This window comes from Trachurus trachurus (assembly GCF_905171665.1).
Source record: "Trachurus trachurus genome assembly, chromosome: 5".
NCBI lineage: Eukaryota > Metazoa > Chordata > Actinopteri > Carangiformes > Carangidae > Trachurus > Trachurus trachurus.
The window spans coordinates 9,254,887-9,278,713 of NC_139896.1; the positions used below are offsets into that span (position 1 = coordinate 9,254,887).

Below are 23,827 nucleotides of genomic sequence, written 5' to 3' on the forward strand. Positions count from 1 at the left end.
TCCACTGAGAACTCCAAAATCACCTCAGGATGAGATAATGAAACCGAATTGCACTTTATTAGGAATACATTCAGTTGTTTTCACTGTATGAGTAAATATTTAACTTTGATCGAATGTGTTTATGTGCCCTTTGCATGCGAACACACATGCACACTCTCTGTTTTGTTTGTTTGTGCAGAATTTTCAGCCACTTTTCAACAAGAAACTCATGAAATCCTGGCATCATTATGACTTGTTCAGAGAGACGACCACAGGAAACAGCATGCACACATCACGCCGTAAGTGGCTGCTAATTCACATTTTACCAGTGTTTGCATGTGCGTGTGTGTGTGTGTGTGTGTGTGTGTGTGTGTGTGTGTGTGTGTGTGCTCCCTTGCTCGCCTGGTGGTTTTGCTGTCTCTCTGCATGGAGCTGAGATGTGTGGAGTGAATGAGGAGCACTAGCTGCTGCCATCCCACTGCAGATCAAATACACATCAGGCGGCAGCGAGGACGACAAACAGTCAAAACAGAACCCGATCTCTGGGGCAATTACCAGTGTTTGCTTAGTCTTTGGAACGTGCTGTCGAAAACCAGGGTCAGTGACGCCGCTTGACTCTCCCCCTTTTTAGCTGGGGCGAGAAAAGAGATTATTACTCATTAGGACTTCACAGTTTGATGTTTGGAGATGTGGGGGTAAAGAGGAGGAGTGTGTGTGTGTGTGGAGGGGGGGCTTTCAGGCAGTTCTGTCCATCAAAGACACAGGAGAAAGTGTGTTTTGTGTATGCATGGGACAGAAAAAGAAAAAAAGGACAACATCTTAATCAGCACATGCTCGTGGTTAAAGTTGAGACATGGATTTTTCTAAATGAACAAAACAGTGAATCACAAACATGCCTGAGTTGTCTGGAGCTTATACTTTTCAGGGCTTGTTTTGGTGAGCAAAGATCTGACACTGACACTCTTTCACCATTTTTCATTGTTACCCCCCTCTGGCAGAACTCTCCCAACGATTCTGTTACCTGTTTGTTACCTCAGTACCAATTAAAGCTATTTGAAACCTCAACCACCCACAGGCTGCTTCAACCATACAATTAAGGTGGTGTGAGACCTGGGTTTGCCTCGCTCTAATTCCATATACCACCTTTAAATGACAGCGTCAAGGGCCCTTGAGGGTCGTGTGAATGGCTTTATTGGATTGCAAAGGATTTATAATTACCTGAAAAAGTAATTGCAACTAATTCCACCCAGCCCCCGGGATATTACAAGTTAGGTGTTTAGCTGAAAGCTGAAGTGTTCAGTCTCTGATTACCTATAAAGAGCTCTGAATACTGGAACACTGGGATGAGGTGTTTTAAAATTAACATTTAAAATGACAAATTATAAGTTATAAGGCCGTGACCTCTGAGTGAATGAGTTTACTGTAATAATAGATAATAGAGCTCTACTCGTGATGTCCCTAGCCCCCTAAAATCACCCACAATGCTTCTTTTTTTATTCCTGGAAAACGGTGCATTCACAACGACAATGAGAAAAGTAGGTAAAAATTAACCAAAAGAGTCGTTCAGTCTATAAACGGTAATGAATGTTTACAATGGATAGTTTGGGTAGTAGCTTTTATCGCTTTCAGCGTTATTTTCTCCCCTAAATAACTTTGGTGAACACGGGCCTTTGTGTTAAAACCTGTCTGATCAACCACTTGTGTTTCTTGCTCCATTGGCATATTTCAGGGATGCTGCTAATTCCCAGACTCTAGCAATTAACTTTATGAGCACAGATTTATTGTTACCAACAGGAATGATGGCTTAAACTACAAAAATTAGACCCAAATAGAAAAAGAGAGCTAAAGCTAGCTGCTTTTCCACTAGTTTATTTCTTTGCATGTGTAAAAAATAGTAATAAAGTGTTCACTTATCCATCTCTGTAACTTGTTTTCCTCAACATTTTCTTATAAAATATTTTTTTATAGTGTTTTAACTGTAATATCTGCTTTCTTTCAGTTTAATTTTTGATAGGAAATACAAACAAAGACAGAAATATTATTGTTGGACTTTAGTTACTATGTGAACTTATTTGCATTGTAGAAGTTCCACTTTCGTCATCCATAAACCAGAATGATTTTATACCTGTGATCCGAATTCAGGAAATGTGTAACCCCTCTCTTTATTCTGTTTGTCTCTTACTCACACACGCACACACTCAAGCATTTTGTGGTCATGTAGTGACTAACCCGGGGGATGAGAAGAGGCTTCATGCTGACAGGATGTCAGTGCTCAGTGGGAGACGGCTCACTAGTGGGAGCATCAAAGAACGGCTAAATCAGCTCCCTTCCACCGCGGCACAGTCACTGCATTCCTCCAAGGTGCAGATATGAAAGGGAGTGTGTGTGCTTTGTAGATTTCATGGAGGAAAAAAAAATTGTACAAAGATAAAGTGGCATGTGGCGTCTTTTATAAGATACTAGTCGAGCGGGAACAAACAACCAACTACGCTTCCCCCCCCTCCTCCATCCCAATGTAACTGCTCATGCTACAAAGATAGAGACCGGGCGGTTCCTCGTTCATTTTGTTTCACATGACGTAATGTGTGATGCGATCAGAATCTGTGGAAATATTCATCACGCAAAAAATGAATTCAAAACAGCTTTCTGGCTACGATTGCTACAGGCTAACTAGCTCAGTATCAGAGCTAACGCATCACACATACCGCTTCAAAAGAACAGATGAGACAAATTAATACATTTCTGACAGTGGCTCAAAAACCTTCAATTGCCACCTGCTGTTAGGTCATGGTATGTTGGTGGTACGCGAACTGTGCACCACTAGAGATCAACATATGCCGCTGAGAGGGATCAGCATTAAGTCGCTGCACCACTTGTGGCACACCATCAGCCACTTTTTTGGCCTCAGTGTCTCTTTGCTATACTCACCATCAAAGATCCCAGGATTATCCTCATGCACATGCACAAGCGTCCAAAACATGCTCCTCCGACTCCGTACTCAGCTTGACAAGCCGCCCCCCAGTCTTTGTCTCTGGGACACGGTCACGGCTCCTAAAGCGACTGAAGCTAACGGCTCGTAGTCGAGCTAGACAATAGCCCGCTGGCGCCATGAGTGGGCAGTAAATAACACGATGAATGCAAACAGGGAATATCAGATCTTTTACGTCTGAGATCAGATGCGAGATGAGATATCGCTTCACCTCTGTGTTGTTCTAATTGATGCATGTCTACGTCTATGCTAAGATAAGAATTTACATCCTGCAATTTTTCTTTTTTTTTTAATTCCTAAAGTTTCTCCAACACGTGATACATTTTGTAGAGCATGTATCTGAATTTAACAATGCTGTGTCTAACAATACAGCTGTCTTCACTTTGTACTTTACTGTTGGCTCTTTTCATGACTTTGGCAGCAGTAACACAGTAAACCTCCACCCTTCAAAAAAAAAAAAGAAAAAAGAAAGAAACCCTCATATACCACTCAGCACATACACTGAGGGGCCCTGTGCATGTACACTTCCACCAGAGTGCAGCGGTAAAAGTTGTTGCGGAGAGGAAAAGGAATATAATGAGACATTTATTTGGTGACAGCTTCACTCACTGTGCCTCTGTTTCACACTCATATAAAGAGATGCCATAAATGACAAAATGGAAGTCGTGAAGAGTGGGCTACTTTCATTTTAGAGGCAATAACTCTGAGAATGGTGCCTGTGTGGGGTGGATGGATTTGGTATTGGGATATGTTACTTCTCTTTCACTGGCTAAATGTGTTACTGATATTTGTTTGCATTAGTTTTGATAAGCAGTGCGTCACTTTTTACAACTCTCCCTCTAAACTGTAGGCGACTAAACACACATTATTTCATCCAAAGTGGGTTTTTCCCCTTCATCAGCCTCACTATTGTGTTCCCACCATTCTCATTCATCCCAAACTTGCCCCCACCTTTGCCCCCACAAGCCTTGTGACTCCCCTCTCCGCCTATCCAAACTAACTGCCGCCTCCTCTCCCCCTGCCCGTCACACACCCAAACAGGACCTGCTTTGACTGCCACTTAATTACACACCGTTTTACTCCACAGTTTACCAGTCAAAAGGAGGGGCCGGCTGGGGGTATATATGTGGAAGGGTGGTGGTGGTGGAGGTGAGGGGGGGTTTACGGGGGCCCCCAGTATCCTCTCCATCAATGTCGGCAGCCCCCACAAAGGCCGTCATGACAGGGGATGAGTAGTTATAATGCCGTGGCCGTGCCTGCCGCTCAAAGTCACCCCATTCCTAATTGCCCTGAGAGATGGCAGATAATGGAGGGGCTTTGAAGTGAAAATGGCCCCTAATGAGCGAGAGAGAGGGAGAGAGAAAGAGAGAGAGAGAGAAAGCAAAGACACACAGAGAGAGAGAGAATGCATGGTCAATACTCAATAGCAATGTGTGTATGTGCATGTGTGAAGATTTGGATATCAACCTGTTTTCTATGAGGGAGAAAGAAAGGAGGAGAATGAAATGTAAGAGAAATGTAGAATCAGAGAGGATGTGTGTGTGTGTGCCGGAGGGAGAGAGAGGAGGGAGAGGAGGAGGAGGAGAGGGGAGTTACTGTCCTCTTCCTTCTCTCCCACTGTGCTCAGAGGAGCGAAGAGGAGTCAGAGACGGGAGTCTGAGACGGACACCCAGCGGGGAGTCTGCTCCATCCATCTTCCGTCCTCGCCTCTTCCTCACCCCTCTGTCTCCAGCTTAACCTCCAGGCACCTGTTTGTTACGAAGCTCCTCTCTCTCTCCATCTTTTCCTCCACTGACATTATACTCTCCTTCCTCTTATTCTTTTTTTTGTCGTCTGTCTGTCTACCAATCCTTCCCTTTGACCCCCCCTCCACCTTTCCCCTCTGTGTTTCTGATGGACAAACTGACAATGGCACTGCCACTCGGTCTGGCGTCAGGGCCTTCCCATACCAGCAACATGCCAGGGATTCTTTGAACTGTCCTGCATACTTTCACATGACACCATGGAAACTCAGAGTGATTTACATACAAAGCATTTTCTTTTTACTGCAAGCTCCCCCTTTGTCATGCTCCTTTGTACTTTCCCCTTACCTTTTCTTTGTTATTGTGATGAAGCGCTCTCATCCTTTACCTCCGACTTTGTCTACGGGCTATAAACTCAATTTGCTCTGCATGCTCACAGACCTTTATATGCACGAATGGAGTAGGTCACAGATGCTCAAGATGCATAAAATAAGTGCACAGGCAATGACAGTCAAAGGAAAGTTTGTTTACAATAATAATGCATTACATTAAATAATTCAATATCCAACTTAAATATTAACATCAGATGCTATGTTTGCCTGTAGAAATGCATTAACTGTGTCCCTGCTCGGCTTTGGATGGAGTTCTGTCATTTCAACAGACACGCTCACTTCTTCTCTCTGATTGTCTCAGTGAGGAAAAATGCACAAGCTTCTGGGTTTTGTTTAAAATCATGAGAAAATCCTTTTAGTGAAAATATGTAGACAGAAAGTTTTCAAATTCATCTTGTATGGCCCATATGTACTCTGCGTTACATATGTTGCCATGTCATTTGATTTATGGTTTTGCATCCGTGTTTCAAATATACCCACAAATCCATAAAGTTAAGATAAAGACATTTCTGACTCTGTAGACCATCTCAACTAGAGTATTTTTTAAAATCTGTTGCTCTATCAGAAAAACAAGATTCAAACATGTTTTCCATGTTGTGCAGCGTTCTTTCCTGATTGTCGCTGGAAATAACATTTCAGTTTTACCAAAAACAGCCAAAATCAGCTTCATTAGTTCATATCTACATATTATATTCCTACAGACAAATAACATGTTAATTTTGCTTATGTTTAACACAATAGAGGAAGACGGTCAATTCCACCTTTGCAGAAAATCACAACTTGACGGATACATTAAATTTTATAAGTCAGTTTTCTTGGGTTTTTTACTAATATGGACATAGAGGGTTTTTAGAGGGTTAGAAGAGTCTTGTTTAATGGTTGAAGGGTTCAATTTTGTCTTAATAATTTGGAAACAAGTTCTTATGTGACTGCATTTCTAGACAAGGAGACATTTGGAAAGATTAAGACTCACTACCATTTTCATAGTGTCAACAAAAGACAAAAATTCTTAAAAATCAAATCTTCTTTGTTCTTTGTGTATTCCCAGTAGTTCTGTTGTTCATGTTGTTATTCTTCTTTACTTCATGTTGCTACTTGTTAAGCAGGAAACCAATTTTCCCCTTTTCTCTGAACTGAAGTTACCTCTGGGCTCATTTCATGTAAACCTGTTTTGAGTTAAGTGTAACAGTTTCTCAGTCTTTGCACTTAAAAGGTGACGACCGGGCCTTCCCTTTGAACTCAGATCAGTGACCGGACTGTTGCAGCGGCCTGTGACACGACGACCCGCTCTTCTTAAAAACATTCAAACACAACCTGCTCGTCTGAGTGAGGAGTCAGCCAGTTAACTGTAATCTGCCTTTATCAGGCTCCATCAGCCGTTGCGATACTCCCTTTTCGCCTTTGTCTCCCTTTCGAAACAAGTTGTGTTTTGGTACGACCTGCCATCTCAAAGGGGGGGCCCCCACTCTCCCCTCGACAAAGACCAGAGCCAGCGGGGCCCTTCTGAATGACAATACTTTGAGGAATCAGTTGGTATTTACTGCTGAAGAGGTGGAGTGCATTAAGCCAAGAGACTGATTGTTGTTGTGTTTGCCTTTACTAATTGGCTGGAAGGCAGTGAGCTGCTGATACAATTCAGAGGGAAAACAGTGATCAGAGGAGGAGACGGGGGGAAAAAGGAAAAGAGGAGTGGAAACTGCAGATTAAAAAACTCCATGGTTGGTTGGCATTCTGAGGCCTGATGAGAACATTAAGATCATAAGGACACGCCAGACAGTGACATGCGGTCGAACTGTGTTTATTCAAAGCTAAATTACAATGTGTGGATTCCCATATGCTGTATGAGGTCGTGACCCATTTTATCAATGACTTTGCGTACAATTATAATGTCTGCATAACACGTATTGACCACTGCGGCGGTGACTGATTAAACGCAAGTTTATTTTAGGACCATCCACAATCCAAAGGGGTCCCTTGTCCTTCACAGAAACCTCAGAGACAGTCACTCTGAAATATGAAGGAGGGGAAACGAGGACCGGAGAGACCAAGGGTACTTGTCTACTTAGTAATCAGGACAAGCTGTGGAGAGACTTGGCCTAAACTCTCAACCGCAATTTCTTCCTCTGCAGTGGAAGAAGACGGGGAGGAATAACAGAAGGGGAAACGGTGAGCGAACTTTTTTGCTGGACGAGCAGAAAAGTAGCCATCCCTGTGATGTGCTGTGAAGAACGGAGGCAAGCCACAGGTCTAAAAGGGACTTACTGTATATTTGTATGTGTGTGCGTATGTGCGTATGTGTGTGTGGGTGTGTGTGTGTGTGGGTGGGGGGCATACATGTGCACATTTACAGTATGTGTGTGTCATAAAGGGACCAAAGGCATGCACCAGTTCATTTTCTGCTGACAAGAGCTGCCCCCAAACACAGAGACGCTACTCATCAACTTTTAGGTCAGGTCAGGGAACCCAAATTGAGTGTGTGACATCCAGCCAAGAGGGAGACTGGAGAAGGTGGGGGGATGGTGGTGGTGGTGGTGGTGGGAGGCTGAGGGGGCTCGAAATCATCGCAAAAGCCAAAAAGTTGGGCTCTCAAATGGTCATGGTTGAAACCAGTATTCACAGTGAATTTCCGGCCGCAGTGCCATGCCTAAGTCCTCTTGATTATTTTCTGGTTCAGGGGTTGCCGCATTTCAAAGCCTCCTCTCTGCCCACGTCTCTGCTCCGGGGCCTGTATTTCAGCACAGACACACACACACACACACACACACACACACACACACACACACACACACACACACACACACACACACACACACACACACACACACACACACACACACACACACACACACACACACACACAACCTTAAGCGAAATTAAAAGTGACGATCAATCACACAGGGTTTCTCAGTCTTCCATTTGGGGTGTGGTGTTGTGTGAACCTGGGCGCTCCACGCTGGTCGGTCTATCCTTGCGACATTGAGTGGGCTGATATTTGAGTGTGTGAGTGTGTTTTTGTAATAGACGACGGTTGAATTTGAAAACGAGAAACTTGGAAATTTTGCACACACACACACAAAAAAGGCAAAAAGCCACGGAGCCTCGGTCGCTTCAGAAGTGAGGAGGCCTTTGTCCTCTGTGAAGATGCTTCAGTGGAAATGCACAATCACCCACTGTCGAATGAAAAGCCCCCAAATCAAATGAACATGATGTGAGTCAGAGCCTTTTGCACAGAAGAGGATGCTTTTCGAGTTAAGTCTGAAAGTGATCCAGAATCAGATAACGACAATAAGCAACAGACAGAGACATGAGTTCTTCTCCTTTATCTGTCCAGTATCAAGCATTATGCAAATTGCTGTTGTTAGCATACACTTTTGTTTTCTTTCCTTCTTTTTTTGTTTCGTGGTCAGGATTTTAAAGCGGTACTCCTCCGACATGACATGGACTTAACTCATCACGCGGAGCGCTACTCAGCATGTGAACATAGCTGTATGTTATTAGTCTGTGACCCTGGAGGAGTTTTCCGAAGTTTGAGAAAATAACCCTGATGATGTCACGGGGGTTATCTCAGTTGGGGTTTTTGCCTCCTCCCGTCCACATATTGAAGTGTCCTTGGGCAAGACAGGGTCAGACACTGGGCTCCAAAATTGCCAGAGCAGCACTTTGCATGGTAGCTTTGCGTTTATGCGAATGAGCAAAATTGAGGGAAATTGTCAAGACGCTTTGCATAAAGTGTAATTTAGCAGCGCCATCATCAAATTGCTTGTTTATTTCTTCAAAGGCCAGGTTATTCAGTTTAAATAAATACAGCTAATTTTCTGGATACTCTGCATCCCTCAGTGTTGACAGTATTGCAGCAGATTGAGGTCATGACAGGTACGTGGAGCAAAGTGACCTATTAAATCTTCAGTAGAAATAATTGTCCATGTGTTCAACTACTGCAGGACATTCATATGAGGAACTAGTATCTGTTTCACATAGTCCCTGTCGCTCCTCACAACACTCCCTCCTCCTCCTCCTTCTATGGGACATGAAAGGGTGAACCTCATAATAAAATGGAATAAACCATCCTCCAAGGTTGAATTATTGTAATTACGTGTAATTGAGTGTTTGGCGGCAAAACCATTTCCTCCTGAGATCCCGCATGTACTTTTTGAAAATCACGATCACTTTGTTCTTGGCCCCAGCCACCGACTGACCTTCTCCAGTTGCAGTCTTTCGTGAACGGCTGTGACATGAGACAGAATGGGACTCAGGGGTGGGTGTGTGTGGGGGACGACGGGGGGACTGCGTGCTATGTTGTCACAAGATGAGTTACTCTCTCTACCACTTCCATATGGTTTCAGTCATCTGTTGGGCTCCTTTCTCTCTTTTCCCCTTTTCTCTTTGCCTATTTATAAATACATGAAGTCGTTTGCGACGGTCTGGCCTCGGTCAGAGCCCGGGGTTAAGAATGGGAGAAACCATCAAGACACAAATTAGTTCATGTTTCATTTCAGTGTCTCTGAGGAGGTTGGTTTCTTTTGGGGGCAGAAGTATGTGCCTGTACAGTAGACATGCCTGAGGATGCATAATAGTAGTCATTGTTTTGGAGTCACACTGGTCAGCCAACGTTCTCTCAACAGAGAAGCAGAAGTATAATTGACCTCAACTGGCCAGTTGTTGTCCTGGAAGAGTCTATCACATATTTATACACACTGTTATGTTGGTGGAGGAGAAAATTGCAGCACACTGTATGTTACCTATTGTACTGCAGCATAACGCTCTCACTGTAAAATAGATTTTCTCAGTGAACCCAGTGACTTGCAGGCTAACGCCCATAAGTCTTTTTCAAACACAACATTACATTTTCAACATCACAGCAGCTGTCCAGTGAGGATGAGGCAATGGGGCGACCAGTGACCTTCTCTGTAAATGCTTCCATGGAGCTTTTTTACCCCTCAAAGACTATTGTGTCAGCGTGAATGTACTCGTCTGTGTCAGCTCTGTCAAGCCGTAATTGGGTGACCGTGCAGTAGTATCACGAAGCGAATCAGTAACACGATGACCACATTTTCTTTTTTTTGGAATCCCTGACAAACGTGTTCAACTTGAGCTCAGAGGGCGAAGCAGTGTTACTGTCCATTACGTTGATGATTAACTCCGACCTGGACAACTCGCTGACTTAATATTACTCAGTGTCTACTCATATTGGACTCACACATTTCTCTAGTTACAGGATGTGACTTTTTAGTCCAGCCTAAGCATTTTGAAAAAAAAAAACCAAAAAAAACAAATTGTTGGTTGCGCAAATGATTGTGAAAGCATAGACTGTTACTGTTACAGTCATTGGTTAAAGGAGACAAAGCATTGGGTTTTATTTCAAGTGAACCCGAACAAAGTCATTTTGGAAATATGAATTTTTGTATTTATTATCTGTGACAATAGTCTCTTGCTGGAATTGAACCTGTGAGGCTACAGTTGCACAGGAGCTAATTGTAATTATTAATTATATTATAGTGATACATCTGACAGTTTACCATTAGACAATTATGAAATTCAGAATGAATATTCAGTTGAGTAAAGATAATTACATATATTTAACCTTTGGCAGATCAAGTTAAAATGTCACTTTGATCTTAGAAATAAAACATTCCCCGAGTTATGATAGAAAATTTGTAATTCTAGTATTCACAGTCGATTTGTCAGTGGGTATCATGCACTCCGCGTTGATTACATAGACCCGAGCTCAAAAGCATGTTGCGATTGGGAATGTCAGGTTGCCATTTTCTTATGATTGGCTGATGAAAGGTATAATTTGGGACTGCCAAGACAGCAACTTCAAAAGCTTCCAATGCCATATTAGGTTGGAATGTGAAAGCTGTCCAGGCAAAAAATGATCCAATTTTCTACTGGCTTTAATTACAAAGAGGATCTCCTTTCATTGGTGGGGCAATTGCTGTCCATTTCTGAAGACCATTGTGGAAAATTATCAAGTCAAGCATATCCAGAAAGCTTAAATCTGGACTGTCTTAGAGTGGCCATGCTATGATTATATCATATTTGAAACTCACATATCCACAGGCGCTGTAAAACAACCTTCAAAACGATGGAAATGTAGAACCAAGAAAAATGTTTTGCCAAGGGTAAACAATACAAGACACAATGATAACACTGATGGCCATAGTCCAGTTTCCCAGTGTGCAAAGACTAGTTTCTTAAATAACCGTTTGTTTGTGCTTGTGGTGACGAGAAAGACAAAATAAAATAAGTGGGTAAATGGTAATTTGCCTTGTAACTGTGCCTTTTTAGAAAGTTTCCTTTTCTTGGTTGTCACCACGCCAGCTAAATAAAAGCATAAATTGTGGTTAATCCCTGGAGCAGAGACATTGTGCCTGTAGCCTGTTGGTAATGGGCAATGCCCTTTCTAATCTAAATAAAGTTAAGCGTTTGTAACAGCGACTGCATTATGGAAAATCCAATTTGTGATTGCACCATCTCTACTTAACCTATGGGTAGCTCTTTGTTGGTCCAAGCAGCTAAGCTGCATGTCTTTTCCATGATTAGTTTTCCAGGAAACTTACATGTACATGACCTTGCATGCGATGTTAATGATTCATATGCAAAACCCGGGTTCTGGTTATTATGGTGGTAGAAAAGAATTAACATCTAAATATTCTCAGACATGCAAACTCATGCTCGGAGAACCCAGAGATACTGTGTGTGTATGTGAGCACACAGAAACCCTGTCTCTTTCCCACAGTCTAGCACACACACACATGCAAGTACACGTAGAGCCAATACAGTATCATTTGGTCTATAATAAAGTCATAACATGTTATCTATTAAGTCTGCACTTGTTTGACTAATGGAGGCAGTATGACTTAATTCTGATTGTTAATTTGATTAACATGAGATCATAAGGCAAGGAAAGGACTTCAGCTGATTAGAACCTGAGTCTAACTTCTATTCTGGCACCGACTCCAAGTATCTTTTCTTCTGGGCTCTGAAAAGGCTTCTTCTATTTGTCTTGCTGACATAACGCCAACCAAAGCAAACCAGATGAGTTAATTCAGTGCCTTGGCAAATGCTTCCCTCTCTGCCCCCACCTGTCAAATCCTGTCAGACCACATGTCACAAGAAGAAGGACACGAATAAAAGGGACCATTCTCACACATTTGGGACGTGTCCAGAGGCTTATTTGTAAGCCTGCAGGGTGTGGCAGGTAAGCTTCCACCTCAAAGGCAACAGCTCCCTCCCATGTAATTGCTCCTCATCAGATCAAGATGCATAACATTCCTTCAGACCGTTTCAAGTGACTACTGCCAAAAGACAGAGAGTTAACTGCCATCAAAGGGGACTATCTTCAATCTGGATCAGTTGTGGTTGATGGGATATCGTTGTGTCATTAGCTCAGGTTTCAGACTACACCCCCGCTAATATACAACACAAACAAAGAAAAAAGCACACTGATGGACTCAGCCTATAAAATACAACACGTAAACGTAAGCCCGATGAGCCAGCGGCGTACACCACCAGCACAGTGTTATTAATCCTAATAAGTGATCCTCTTATCAGAGCCAGGACCGTTCTAGCGAGTCAGAGGAAGGATGCATCCCCAGGCAAAGCAGAGATAAGGGCCTTTGATAGAATTAAGCCAACGTCAAACAGCCAGTAGATGAGTCCTGTGAAGATAAAGCGGCCCGGACTGACAGGTCTGATAATAGTCCAAACAAAGAGAAAGTGGAGATTAAGGGGTTCCTTTTCAGGCAGTTGAGTGGACTGCCCAGAGGATACTCCAAAACATGGCTCATCTGTCAAAGACGGGAGGAATGGATACCATCACTGACGCTTCAACTGGGGACAGATAGAATCTAGGAATTCCTATAATGCTTGGTCTGATATGGTTAAGTTTTTAGGTTATCACAGCTATCATTAGGTTATCATATCAGAATCATAAAAATGTTTACCTGATACTCTTATTCAGAGGAATGAAATAAATCTGTCACAAAGGAATTAAGGATAAGAACAAGACTCCAACAAGGGGAAGCTGTATATCTATGCGTACCTCTGTGGATGTCAGGGGGTGTATGGAAAACTCAACAGAACTTAAGCAGCATATTGAAACAAATGTCAAAATTTTCATTTTAAATTAAACGACTAATCAGCAGATAAAAGGTGATGAAGGGCAGATGTTTTCTGGTTAAAGGGATAGTTCAGCCAAAATTCAAATTTCACTCATTATCTACTCACCCTCATGTCGACTAAGGGCTGGGAGAATTTTCAGAGTTATCCGTGCCTTCTCGGAGTTACGGGGGGGGGGGGGGGGGGGGGGGGGGGTCCGCGCAGCAGTATTTGTCCATATAATGGTTGTGAATGGTGCTCACTTTTCTTCGTTCAAAAACACAAAAAAACATCCAAATACCTCCATGCTGCTCGTCTGTAATGTCCCTCTTGTATTGAAGCCCCGACATGAGAAATTGTTCCGCCGGTCATTGCAAATCACGCAAGATTTGCACTGACACAGGAAGAGCAGTGAACTGAGACACTGGGAGCTTCCGCTACAAACAAGCTTAAAATATAGACTTATTTAATTTTTTTCGCAACAATTTCTCATGTCGGGGCTTCAATACAAGAGGGACATTACAGACGAGCAGTATGGAGGTATTTGGATGTTTTGTGGTGTGTCTTTTTGGACGAAGAAAAGTGAGCACCATTCACAACCATTATATGGACAAATACTGCTGCGCGGACCCCCCCCATAACTCCGAGAAGGCACGGAGGACTCTGAAAATTCTCCCAGCCCTTAGTCGACATGAGGGTGAGTAGATAATGAGTGAAATTTGAATTTTGGGTGAACTATCCCTTTAACTAAAAAGTTCTGATCTTGTTTAAAGGGCAAATAAATAGAGTAAATATCTAAAGGTTAACAGCTAAACAGTTGGCAATTAAGCAGTTAGTCAAAGGTAAAACTGACTACGTAGCTCGCAAAAAATAACAAATACATAGCTGTAAAGTTGGTTATTATAGGAAAAAATATTATTGATACAAACATCCAGTTTATGAACAAGAAGCCGTGGTGCAGCAGACCCACTGATCACTGAAGATCTCAGAAAAGTTGGCTTTAGTATTTGATGGAAAACACAATGAGCGTGTTTACATGGGCACTGGTGTCCTCCATCAGATTTTATATTTGCAGTATCATAGACATGCAACATGTAAATATGTTATTTTGGTTTTGTAAACTTGCATAACTTTTTATCCATGAATAAGTTATGATTAACCAGGTTTCTCGTGTTCCATGTAAATGCCACGATGTCTGAAATCTAATCAAAACCGGGACCAGAGTCAAAACCGAGATACTAATGTGTGTGTAAACATCGTCTCTATGAAACATGGGGAGATGAAAATCTGTTGTTGAAATAGTAACTCGTTATGCAGTTTCCCCATTCTAGCCCCAGTACAGTGCAGCCTGGCAGAAAGCTCAATTAGTGTGTTTTATCCCGTGGTGAGATAAAAGTTGGGAAACTTTAATGCTCGGTTAGACTGCTCGCATCAACACATTAAGCATCACAACGGCAATCATGCTTTAGTTTGGGCCCATAACCTTGGTCCTTGAAAAGCGTCTTGAAAAGCCTCTCTCTCTCTCCACAGTCGAGGCGAAAAGAAGTGAATGAAAAAAAAAATGACGAGGAGTTAATGCTGAGGCGGCAGAAAAGGAGAGACAGTCACAGCACTCAGCTGTAACACAGTCTGGCACAACACTAACAAAGGAAATGAGCAAACCACACAGCAAATAACAGACTTTTTATTCAACACCCTGGGCCTCACTGCTTACATGTGAGTGCCAGCCCCAGTCATTTACAAATAAACGGATTTATGAGAAATATTACGCACAAATTACTACATTTGTCTAGACAGGACATTATTTTAACTTTTACTTACACTGGCATGATCAAGTTCAATTTTCATAAATATGTTTATTGGTATATGTCAAACACTTACAGCTTCCAGATTTGCACTTAAGAAAATGGCATGAATCAGCAAATAAACAAAATTTCTCACAGTGTAAAACCTTCACATATGGACTTGACCTTCCTGTCAGAAAAACAAATTATACTTCCAACAGAATATAAATCAATTTTAGGAATTTCAAAACTGGGTGTTTGAAATTCCAGTTGCTGCATGTGGCATAATTCATTACGTGTTTATATGTCATCTTGTACATATAAACAATAAAGGACAGCTGTAGGATGTATAACTAATAATTATATCATATTACAAAGTTGAAAACAAATGCAACACACTTCAGCACAGTTTTTATTGCAGCACTTTGCAGCAATTTTTCAGTATGAGATGAGGCGACAAACATGACGACAATTTTTGATTTTAACTGTCACAGAAGATAAAATGCGCCATCAGGAAAAAAAAAAAAGCAGAAATGTATCTTACCATGAATCTTACATCTTATTCTACACATTGATGTACATTAGTATAGCACAAAAAATGGTTTGACAACAATTGAAAATATAGCTCACATTTCATTTCTATTCTAACTTTAAATAGAAATTTACAGTTTACAATAATATTTCTGGCGTGAATAAAATAATAGTTTCAGTGAGGTCTGGTTTGTAATGATGAACAGCTCCTCTGCCAGAATGTGTGTGGTAAAGCTATGAGTTTTACAGCAAGAGTGACACAGTGTCTGACCTTTCATAAAACACGTCCTGAACTTTTTGTTTTACCTGCTTGTTGCTTTGATGGAATTCAAAAGATCTCAGTCATCCCCATCAAAATGTCAGAATGTCAGCTGCTTGACAAGTGGCAGAAGGTGCGATAAATGTGATGATTTTAGTGGTTGACACTATGCAAAAAAGTAATGATTACAGTAGTTGTGCTGCTCAAATTTGACAGCAACCGCACGCCCCAAACAAGCACAGCAACTACAGCCACCTTAGTCGTCTTGAGGTGGCTCTTCCATTTTCTTTTTCATCAGCTTGATTTTAAGTGTGTAATATTCCTCTTGCAGCTTGAGCACAGCATCTTGTCTTCTCAGCACAGACATTTCCAAATCCATTCGCTCTTGCAAAGTCGTGCATTGCATTGACGTTGGAGAAGTGGAGCAGGGAGTATCCAGGTGTTCTCCAGAGGCAGTAAACATGGCGGCGCAGGGAGTACTGAATTGTACAGCGAGTGATTTGGGAATGGTATTAGAAATCATTTTTTGTTCTCCTGGAGAGGTGGATGGATCTGGATATGCGAGGAGCTCATGCTCCGTTAGTGGACGTTTGTTTGTTAATCTTTCTTCAGCTTTTCCATCTTTATCACAGCTGAAATTGAAAAAAAAGAAGAAGTTTGTCTGTGAATTTATCAAACATGCAGTTGCATTTCAACCTTTACACATAAATCTAAAAATATATTTTTAAGCTTCACCAGCCATGTATATTATTTTGATAAATCCAAGTTTAAAGATACAAATACAATTAATTTAGGTGCAGTCTAAACACAAGAGAAGCCAAAAAATAAATAACATGTACTACCTGTCTTGTTGAGTTTCTACTGTCTCTGACACTGAACTGTCTTCTCGATCTTGTTGCAGCATGTCTGAGAGGTTCATCACAGAAATCACGAGTTGGGTCACAGTGCTGAGCTCATCAAGGGAAAGTCCTTCATCTGTGAGTGAAAAATCATGCTCAATTTAATAATAAACACAATACAATACGTTTTTATTTTCTTTACATTTTAAAACTCAAAATATATGCAAATGTACAGTAGCCTATGTGTGTGTGTATCTCCTCAAGGGATGCAGTTTTAATAATACTAATTATGAGACTTGTTATTGCTTGCAAAGTGCCCATTTTCCTCACCTGTACCCGCTTGCCTTTTCTGTCGTTTGATCTCCTCCCTCGACTTTGCTATCAGATTTTCCCACTTTTTGTTGCAGTCAGAAACTGTGCGCTGAATCTGTGGGAAGGTGTTATTGATGGCCTGAGCTATCTCCTCCCAGGCTTGTCTTTTGTCCTGTATGGACACTCCAGTGCTGCATTTCCCTCTGATTATTTCTTTCCTCTCCTGCATCAAGTGGGCAAGAAGGAGACACTCTTGGTCTGTCCAGTTAGGTCTTCGCTTCCTGCTGGACATCCCCTCAATAAGCTGTTGGGGCATTTTCTTTTCTGAAAGAGACAGAGAAACAGATGATCTGATTCATTCCTGCACAGTTGGTACTTGTTGAATCATAAAAGCTCACACATACAGTGTAGAAACTTCAGCATGATTTAATAAAACTGTTGCACTTCAACATGGACATCTGGCTATCAGGTGAACCCCTCCACTTAAGTGTTTTTAAACTTAAGTTATTATATTTAAGAGATTTTGTTTTTATTATACAACTGTCATTACCTGGATCGAAGTCAAGAGGACGAGTGATTTAATTCTCGACCAGGCTCCTGTGAGATGTAACTTATATGCAGTAAAAAAGCCGCTATAATAAAGAAATCCCAAATAAAAACCTTAAGGTGAAACGTAAGGCTTTCCTCTCCGTCTCAGGGAAAATCTTCTCCGCGTCGCAGGGCTGATGACGTCGTCTCCTGGTGACGTGTCAGTTTGTTTACAGCGCCGCAGCTGCACGAAACATGGCTGTGGACATCACTCCGCTCTTCAAAGCCAGCGTGAAGACGGTGAAGACCAGGAACAAGGCGATAGGAATCGGCTTCGACTCGACCAAAGATGAGATTTTCAAGCGCAGCAGACCCAAGAGCGGCTTCTCTCCGAAAGCGAAGGAAGTGGTGAGTGTTTGTTTCTCCCCCCCCGAGCTAACTTTGGCTAACGTGGCTAACACCGATGCAAACTGGCTTCACAACACATGACAGCTGCTTAATTAATGGACTGTATGAATAAAACGTTGTTCATGCTGTGTAGTTTAGACAGTAGTAAGCCTTAAAAAAGTGTTCACTTCGGTATGTTTGGTGTTTACAAACGAAACAAGACAGAGCTAAAGTTTATAAAAGTGCTCCAGCTGTTCATTGCTAACAAGGCCTCTGCTGCATGATGCCACATGTTTAAATAAGAGTGCAACATGGGCTATGTTAGATTTAGTTTTTTTTTCTTTTCTTTTTAAGTTGGTGATGCATATGAAAAGTGGTGCAAATAACTCCTGAGTGATCAAATATTCAGCGAAGTCAATTAAATGCCTGACAATCCTTGCATTTCAGCTAATTGCACACTAAAACAAATCCAGTTTTGCCATAAAATGTTCATGCTTATTAATTTCCTAAAGCACCCAGATAGAATCAAATGTTTGTTACCTTGGCAGAAACAGTATGGCACTGACAGTAACAAATAGGACATATCTTGATTGGCCAAACCTAACAAGAATGATTCTCCTAGATATTACTTTACCCCTCTTCTTTTTGTGCATTTCTGTTCAAAACAAGTTTGTCTTTTAAAAACAGAGAATGAAAACTGGGGAAATTTTATGAAAATATAGGCCGATCTGATACAGGATATAAATCCTGAGACTCAAAATAATGACAACATACAATTGCAAAGTGTGTCTTGATACACTTATTACACTAACAGCAACACTCACAAGGATAGAATAATTTTGAACTATAACTATTAAGGTGGTCACAGCCTGGTCACATTTGAAGGAGGTTGAATTGATTCAGTAACACGTGGGCTATCTGGTGTAAAAGGCTCCAGGCAGCGTATTCAAAGAGGCTGTCAAAAAGGTAGTAAAACTAATTCCAGCCTGTTGTCGTCACATGAACGTCAGCTTCATATGATTTATATAATCATATTTGTGTTCAACAAACAGTTCAAGAGTTTTAAATAAAAAGAAAAACACTTAACTTATGGTCTTGACTATATTTAGTTTATAGCCTACTCATGCAAACCAGACTCATGCTCATATTACTCAGTGAATCAAAGCTTTATTTTCTCCCTTTGAATGTGTTTGTTATCTACAACCCTCTAAAAGAATTGCATTACTTTTATTTAAACAAAGTAGCTTTCCATGAAGCCGTTACTTCAACAGTTGTGGCGCTTGAGCATTGTATGCTTTTGGTACACCCTGCTTTGTCTTGTAGGGTGATGACTGATCTGGAGACGGGTTATAAATATCAGTTAGCAGCAGGGTCACTGCTACAGATATAAAATCTTACAGAGGTCATTTGGTTTTAGTAAGTACTTTCACTTTGTCACCCATTTGGACATTTTCTGTTAGAGTTCTGCTGGTGGCTGGTTAAAAAAGACCCGTGATGCATTAGTCACAGGTTATATAGCTCTGCCTCTCTAGCCCATCTCTGGCCCATCTCTGGCCCTGCTACCAAAGCATGGCGGGAACATCATTGCTGTGGCATTTTTCAGACTAAACAACAGGTTTCTGAGTGTCTAATTGAGGGAAAACTCTGTAGTTTATTTCAGACAAAGCCACATAGTCATTCTTGAATATTGTATCAACTCTGTTTGACCATTACATTCCAGCAAAATGCGAGCATATCGTGGCAAGCACTTAATTGAATTTCCAGTAGACATTAGTGAATTTGGACAAAAGGCTGCTAAGAACATTACAACAACTAATATGATTTTCCAAATGTCATTTACACAGGGAAATAAAGATCACTGAAATAAATAGCACTCATAAAAATGCCACTTTTGTCGACTTGAACTCGGGTCATACTACAGGAATTTTCAAATCCTGCCCAGTGTGGGCAATTCTGTATAAATGAGTGCTCTGCTTGAGATCTGGGCAGACAAAAGCTATGTTGTTTGAAAAAAGAAAAATCACATTGGCCAACTGGCCAGACTTAACATTTTTGAGCCCAGAATACGTTTGTGCCAACTGTCAAGTCTGACAGCCACTCCTCCCCCAACACTGACAGGCCTGGGCTCTGCTTTTAGAACTGACCCAGAAAATTGCCTCATGTGATCTAGATTTAAGACGTTCGTAAGCCAGATGACTTAGAAAAATAGTTAAGAGTCTTCTCCTCATTTTCATTATCGAGTATCCAAGTTTTTGTATAATATCCTAAACTAATAAAGATAGTGATTCACCGACAGTCAGATGTTCAACCCCTGTTTGTACTGTATTTAATTTGTTGAGGTTTCGTGAGGAAATTTTGATTTTGGTTCCTTGTTTAAAAGACTTAACTAAGGTTAATAATCTTGATTTAATTGTAGGAAATTTCATATAAACTTAAATATATTAGTGAAAACAAGTTGTTTTGAAACTCTTGTCACGGGACACTGACCTTTTAAATCTTGGCAGGAAAGGCAACGCTGCCATTTAATTAGTTCAGGAAACTTCACAAAACATCTCGAATTTTATCCTCCCACTGAAGTACAGAGACTTCATCAATGGCTGGCAGTGGGAGATGGGTCATTAGCAACTAAAATGTTTCACTTCATGTCATGGATATTCCTCATACAGCCAGAAGTCCTTGGCCTAACATGAATATCATGGATGCAAACCTCTTCAAAGGCACCTTGAAGAACCACTTGACGTTTCCCCCAGGGAGTCAGGACTTTTAAGTTGTACCTGATGTCTCCAGCCATCAGTCTAAAAAGGCAAACATGAGCCCAGTCCCAGCAGCTCTGCACAACCAGGTTTTTGTTATGTACTGTTACATAGATATTAGAAATGGTGGTTTAATAAAAGCACTGGTGCTGATTCAAAAGAAACCCAAGCCCATCCTGTGGCGACTGCCCTCTGCTCTCTTCCCTCCCCACTGCTGTCTCCCTCGCACTGCAGATATCATCTCCAACCATCTTGGTGAAGCAGCTTTTGTAGAAATTGAAATTGCGAGTTAGGAATGTCCTGACTGCTTACAGTTATGTCGCGGTTTTCACCCACATCTCCCCCAGCTCAGCTATCCATTCTTCTCTCTGTACAGCCCCTGACACAGGCAGCATTTTTTTTTTTTTTTATGCAAGTCCCCTCTTTACATGTATGATTCCATAAACATGCTGCAATAACATTTTCTTTCGGCTCTCGAGCAATTTCTTGGGGAAAGCCGATCTTCCCAAGAGCCAGTGATTAAAGGTGGAAGATCAAAACAGAGAAAATATTAAATTAGGTCCCCAGTAACAATGTTGACGGCCGGCACCAAATGCACAACAGATGTGGGTGCCCTTCTAGACATGAATAACTCTCCAAGTTCCCACTGAAGCTTCACAAAAATAGAAAGAAAACATCAAAGTTGACAAATACACAGTGGTCCTGTGAGGCTTTTTTCCACTCAAAACGCAGCGCCATGAGAAAGGAAATGTAGCGTCTTTCAAGGCAATGCAAAAAAGGCTTGATTGACTAATAAGAGGGCCTGTGTTTGCAGGGTTGGGTTTGGTCAGGGGAATCTTTTACCTCATAGGGGTCGGTTTGGGGCACTGTGATCTCCATTTCACCGCTCACCTCGTCTCTCTCCAAAGCATGCTGCCCTTCTCGAGTTTAAATGGAGGGGGTCACTCTAAAATTGTTAAATTGTGTGTAGAAAATAGCGCTCGACTTCCCACTGTGCCTTTAGTATTGGTATTCCAAAATTGGCTCCTTCTCACAGTATTTTCTTAGAAGCCATGAAAAGTGTCTGGCCATCAGCCAGCACTTGAAAGTATTTTGTGTCGTTCGTTGGAGAGGGGGCTCTTCCCTCTGAAAGCGCTCACAGTGAAACAGTGTGCTTATATATTCTCAAAATAGTTGTTTGAATTTCAAGAACCCAGCTTACTCCATATTTTTGTTAGAGATCGTCAAGTTTCCAACATTTGGAAATTCCCGCACTGGGATATGTTAAATCAGCGATGGACAAATTTCAGGAGACCAAACTTAGAAATGGTTTGTCGGGTAATTGTTGCAATTCTGTTGATGATTGAGATGAAACTGGGGCGTATTTGCAGATCTTTTGGATTAAAGTGGTCATGTTGGACAGATATTAGACAGCAAAGACATTTATGAGCTGTCATTCATGTCAAATATTTACTGACTGAAGGGTACAAGTTTGGAAATGTGCCTTTTTTCCCCCCCGAATGTCTTACTAGACGCTTTCTTAAAATTTCAGTTAATGCCAGTCAAGCAAAAAAAAGTAAAAACATTTATGACAGAAACACAGAGCCTGTGGCTAGCATTGAGCCACATGATTATTCACAGAATAATGGTACGCACAGGTCCAACAAAATGATGTAGAGGATAAATCCTGACTATTATACGACAGTGCCTCATTAGACAATGTGAAGTCTCACTGAATAATTTATAAAAACAGGACCAAAGTGGAATAACCTCTCCAGTGTAGAGCCACTGAAATTAAGTTTCCTCTTCACTGTCTCTGCTCATCATGTCACACACTGTGTTGGCACACAGGTAAAAAAAAAAAAGAAAAGTCTGCTGACGTACAGCTGTCCAAACTCAGTCTGTACTGAGTCGGCACTTTAGCCATGGGGAAGTGATTTGCGGGGATCACCCTGAGATGAATGTGCTGCTAAATGGTCTCTTTACCAGTTGGCCTAATCTCTTCACTGTTTTCCCATGAAAGCCGGGCAAATTGAATTTTGAGGCATCTGCTGTCAGCGGCCTGAGCACAGTCTTGATTTTGTTTCACTGCGTGCAACAAAGTGTTTGTTTTTTTTTCTTTGTTTTTTCTTCATGATTCATGAAAATGAAAATAAAAGAGGAAAAGGTGGTGAAACACAGATTTACAGATGTATGTCAAACTGTAAATCAGGAGATGGACACCAGATACTCTGCAGGCTAAATTGTTTAAGTGGAACAAAAGTAATGTTGAGCTCAATAGACAAAAGGCTTAATTTAAACACAGTGAAATATGGAGTAGGACTGGAGCAGCAGCTGTGGACACTTTTTAAAGAATGTTGTAAGACTCTGTTGTTGGACTAATCTTAGTTATTGGGATTTACAGTCATTGAAATACGACCAATACAGATGACAGGAGGCTGCATACTTGACCCTGACACTCAAAAACACAGAGAATCTGAACCATGAAACTGCAACAGATGTGTCCTCATCTGCTTAAACAGATGACAGCTCTAAAAGACTCCAGTGTGCCTTTTATCATGCTTTTATATAACTTGTAAGTGGAACAAGGCGTGGAGGATTAATCATATATTGTCAGCTCATATTGACGAGTGGCGCTGTTGTATAAAGGAAGTAAACATACTGTGTTGTTTTCCTCTCCAATTGTGGTTATCATTCATTACAGTAGATTCGGAGGGTGTGTTTAAGGTCAGTAGGAAATTAGATTGGTTGCTAAGAGGTGTAACTTGGCCCCAGTTTTCAGTCTCTGTTTTTAATAAGGTTGGAGAGTTGCAACATTTTGAGAATTTGTCTTAAGTGTCTGTTTTATTTTTTCTCTAGAAACTACACAGTTAGTTTGCTTAAGTTGCTTTTACCATTCCTCAGATTCTTTAAATGCTTTTATGCAAATTTTCAGATGCCGGACATCTTTTGGTCTCCCAACTTTTTATTACAACAAAAGTTTGAGAATTTAAATTTCATTATATATCAAAGGCATTTTTTCAATTCCTTTCATTTCACATTTTAGATTCCATAGTGTGATATGAGAATAATGTGCTGCAACATTTCCTGGTTTTACCTTTGTTTGTTTTTAATAATTGGCCTTTTTTTTTATTAGATATGTTCCTGTGACTTTTATTTAGCATGCTCATTTATTTTTCATTAATAGTAGTAATATTTAACACTCAGCGGTAGGAGTGTAGGAAAATCAAGAGAATTTCACCGATTTTTTTTA

General features: G+C 41.2%; 2 protein-coding genes across 4 annotated transcripts in view; one reads left to right on the forward strand and one right to left on the reverse strand.

Moving 5' to 3' along the window:
* The first annotated feature begins 227 nt into the window (after positions 1 to 227).
* stx18 (syntaxin 18) overlaps positions 228 to 23,827 on the forward strand; it is a 35,703-nt gene continuing 12,103 nt past the window's right edge. Inside the window, exons 1-3 of one of the 3 annotated variants that reach the window (XM_083971402.1) lie at positions 228 to 278; positions 16,678 to 16,753; positions 17,692 to 17,863. In XM_083971402.1, coding sequence (XP_083827528.1) covers positions 17,711 to 17,863 — 153 coding nt within the window. In that variant the 5' untranslated portion in view covers positions 228 to 278; positions 16,678 to 16,753; positions 17,692 to 17,710. Of the gene's footprint in view, positions 279 to 16,677; positions 16,754 to 17,680; positions 17,864 to 23,827 lie in introns of those variants that run through there. The other 2 variants (XM_083971403.1, XM_083971401.1) reach the window with 2 other exon arrangements.
* On the reverse strand, positions 16,033 to 17,629 carry LOC310985760 (uncharacterized protein; the record flags this gene model as incomplete). Its single annotated transcript, XM_083971405.1, has 3 exons — positions 16,946 to 17,629; positions 16,619 to 16,751; positions 16,033 to 16,408 (listed from the first exon to the last, which is right to left on the reverse strand). Exons 1-3 carry the CDS (start codon positions 17,241 to 17,243, stop codon positions 16,033 to 16,035), a joined length of 807 nt encoding a protein of 268 aa, XP_083827531.1. The 5' UTR covers positions 17,244 to 17,629.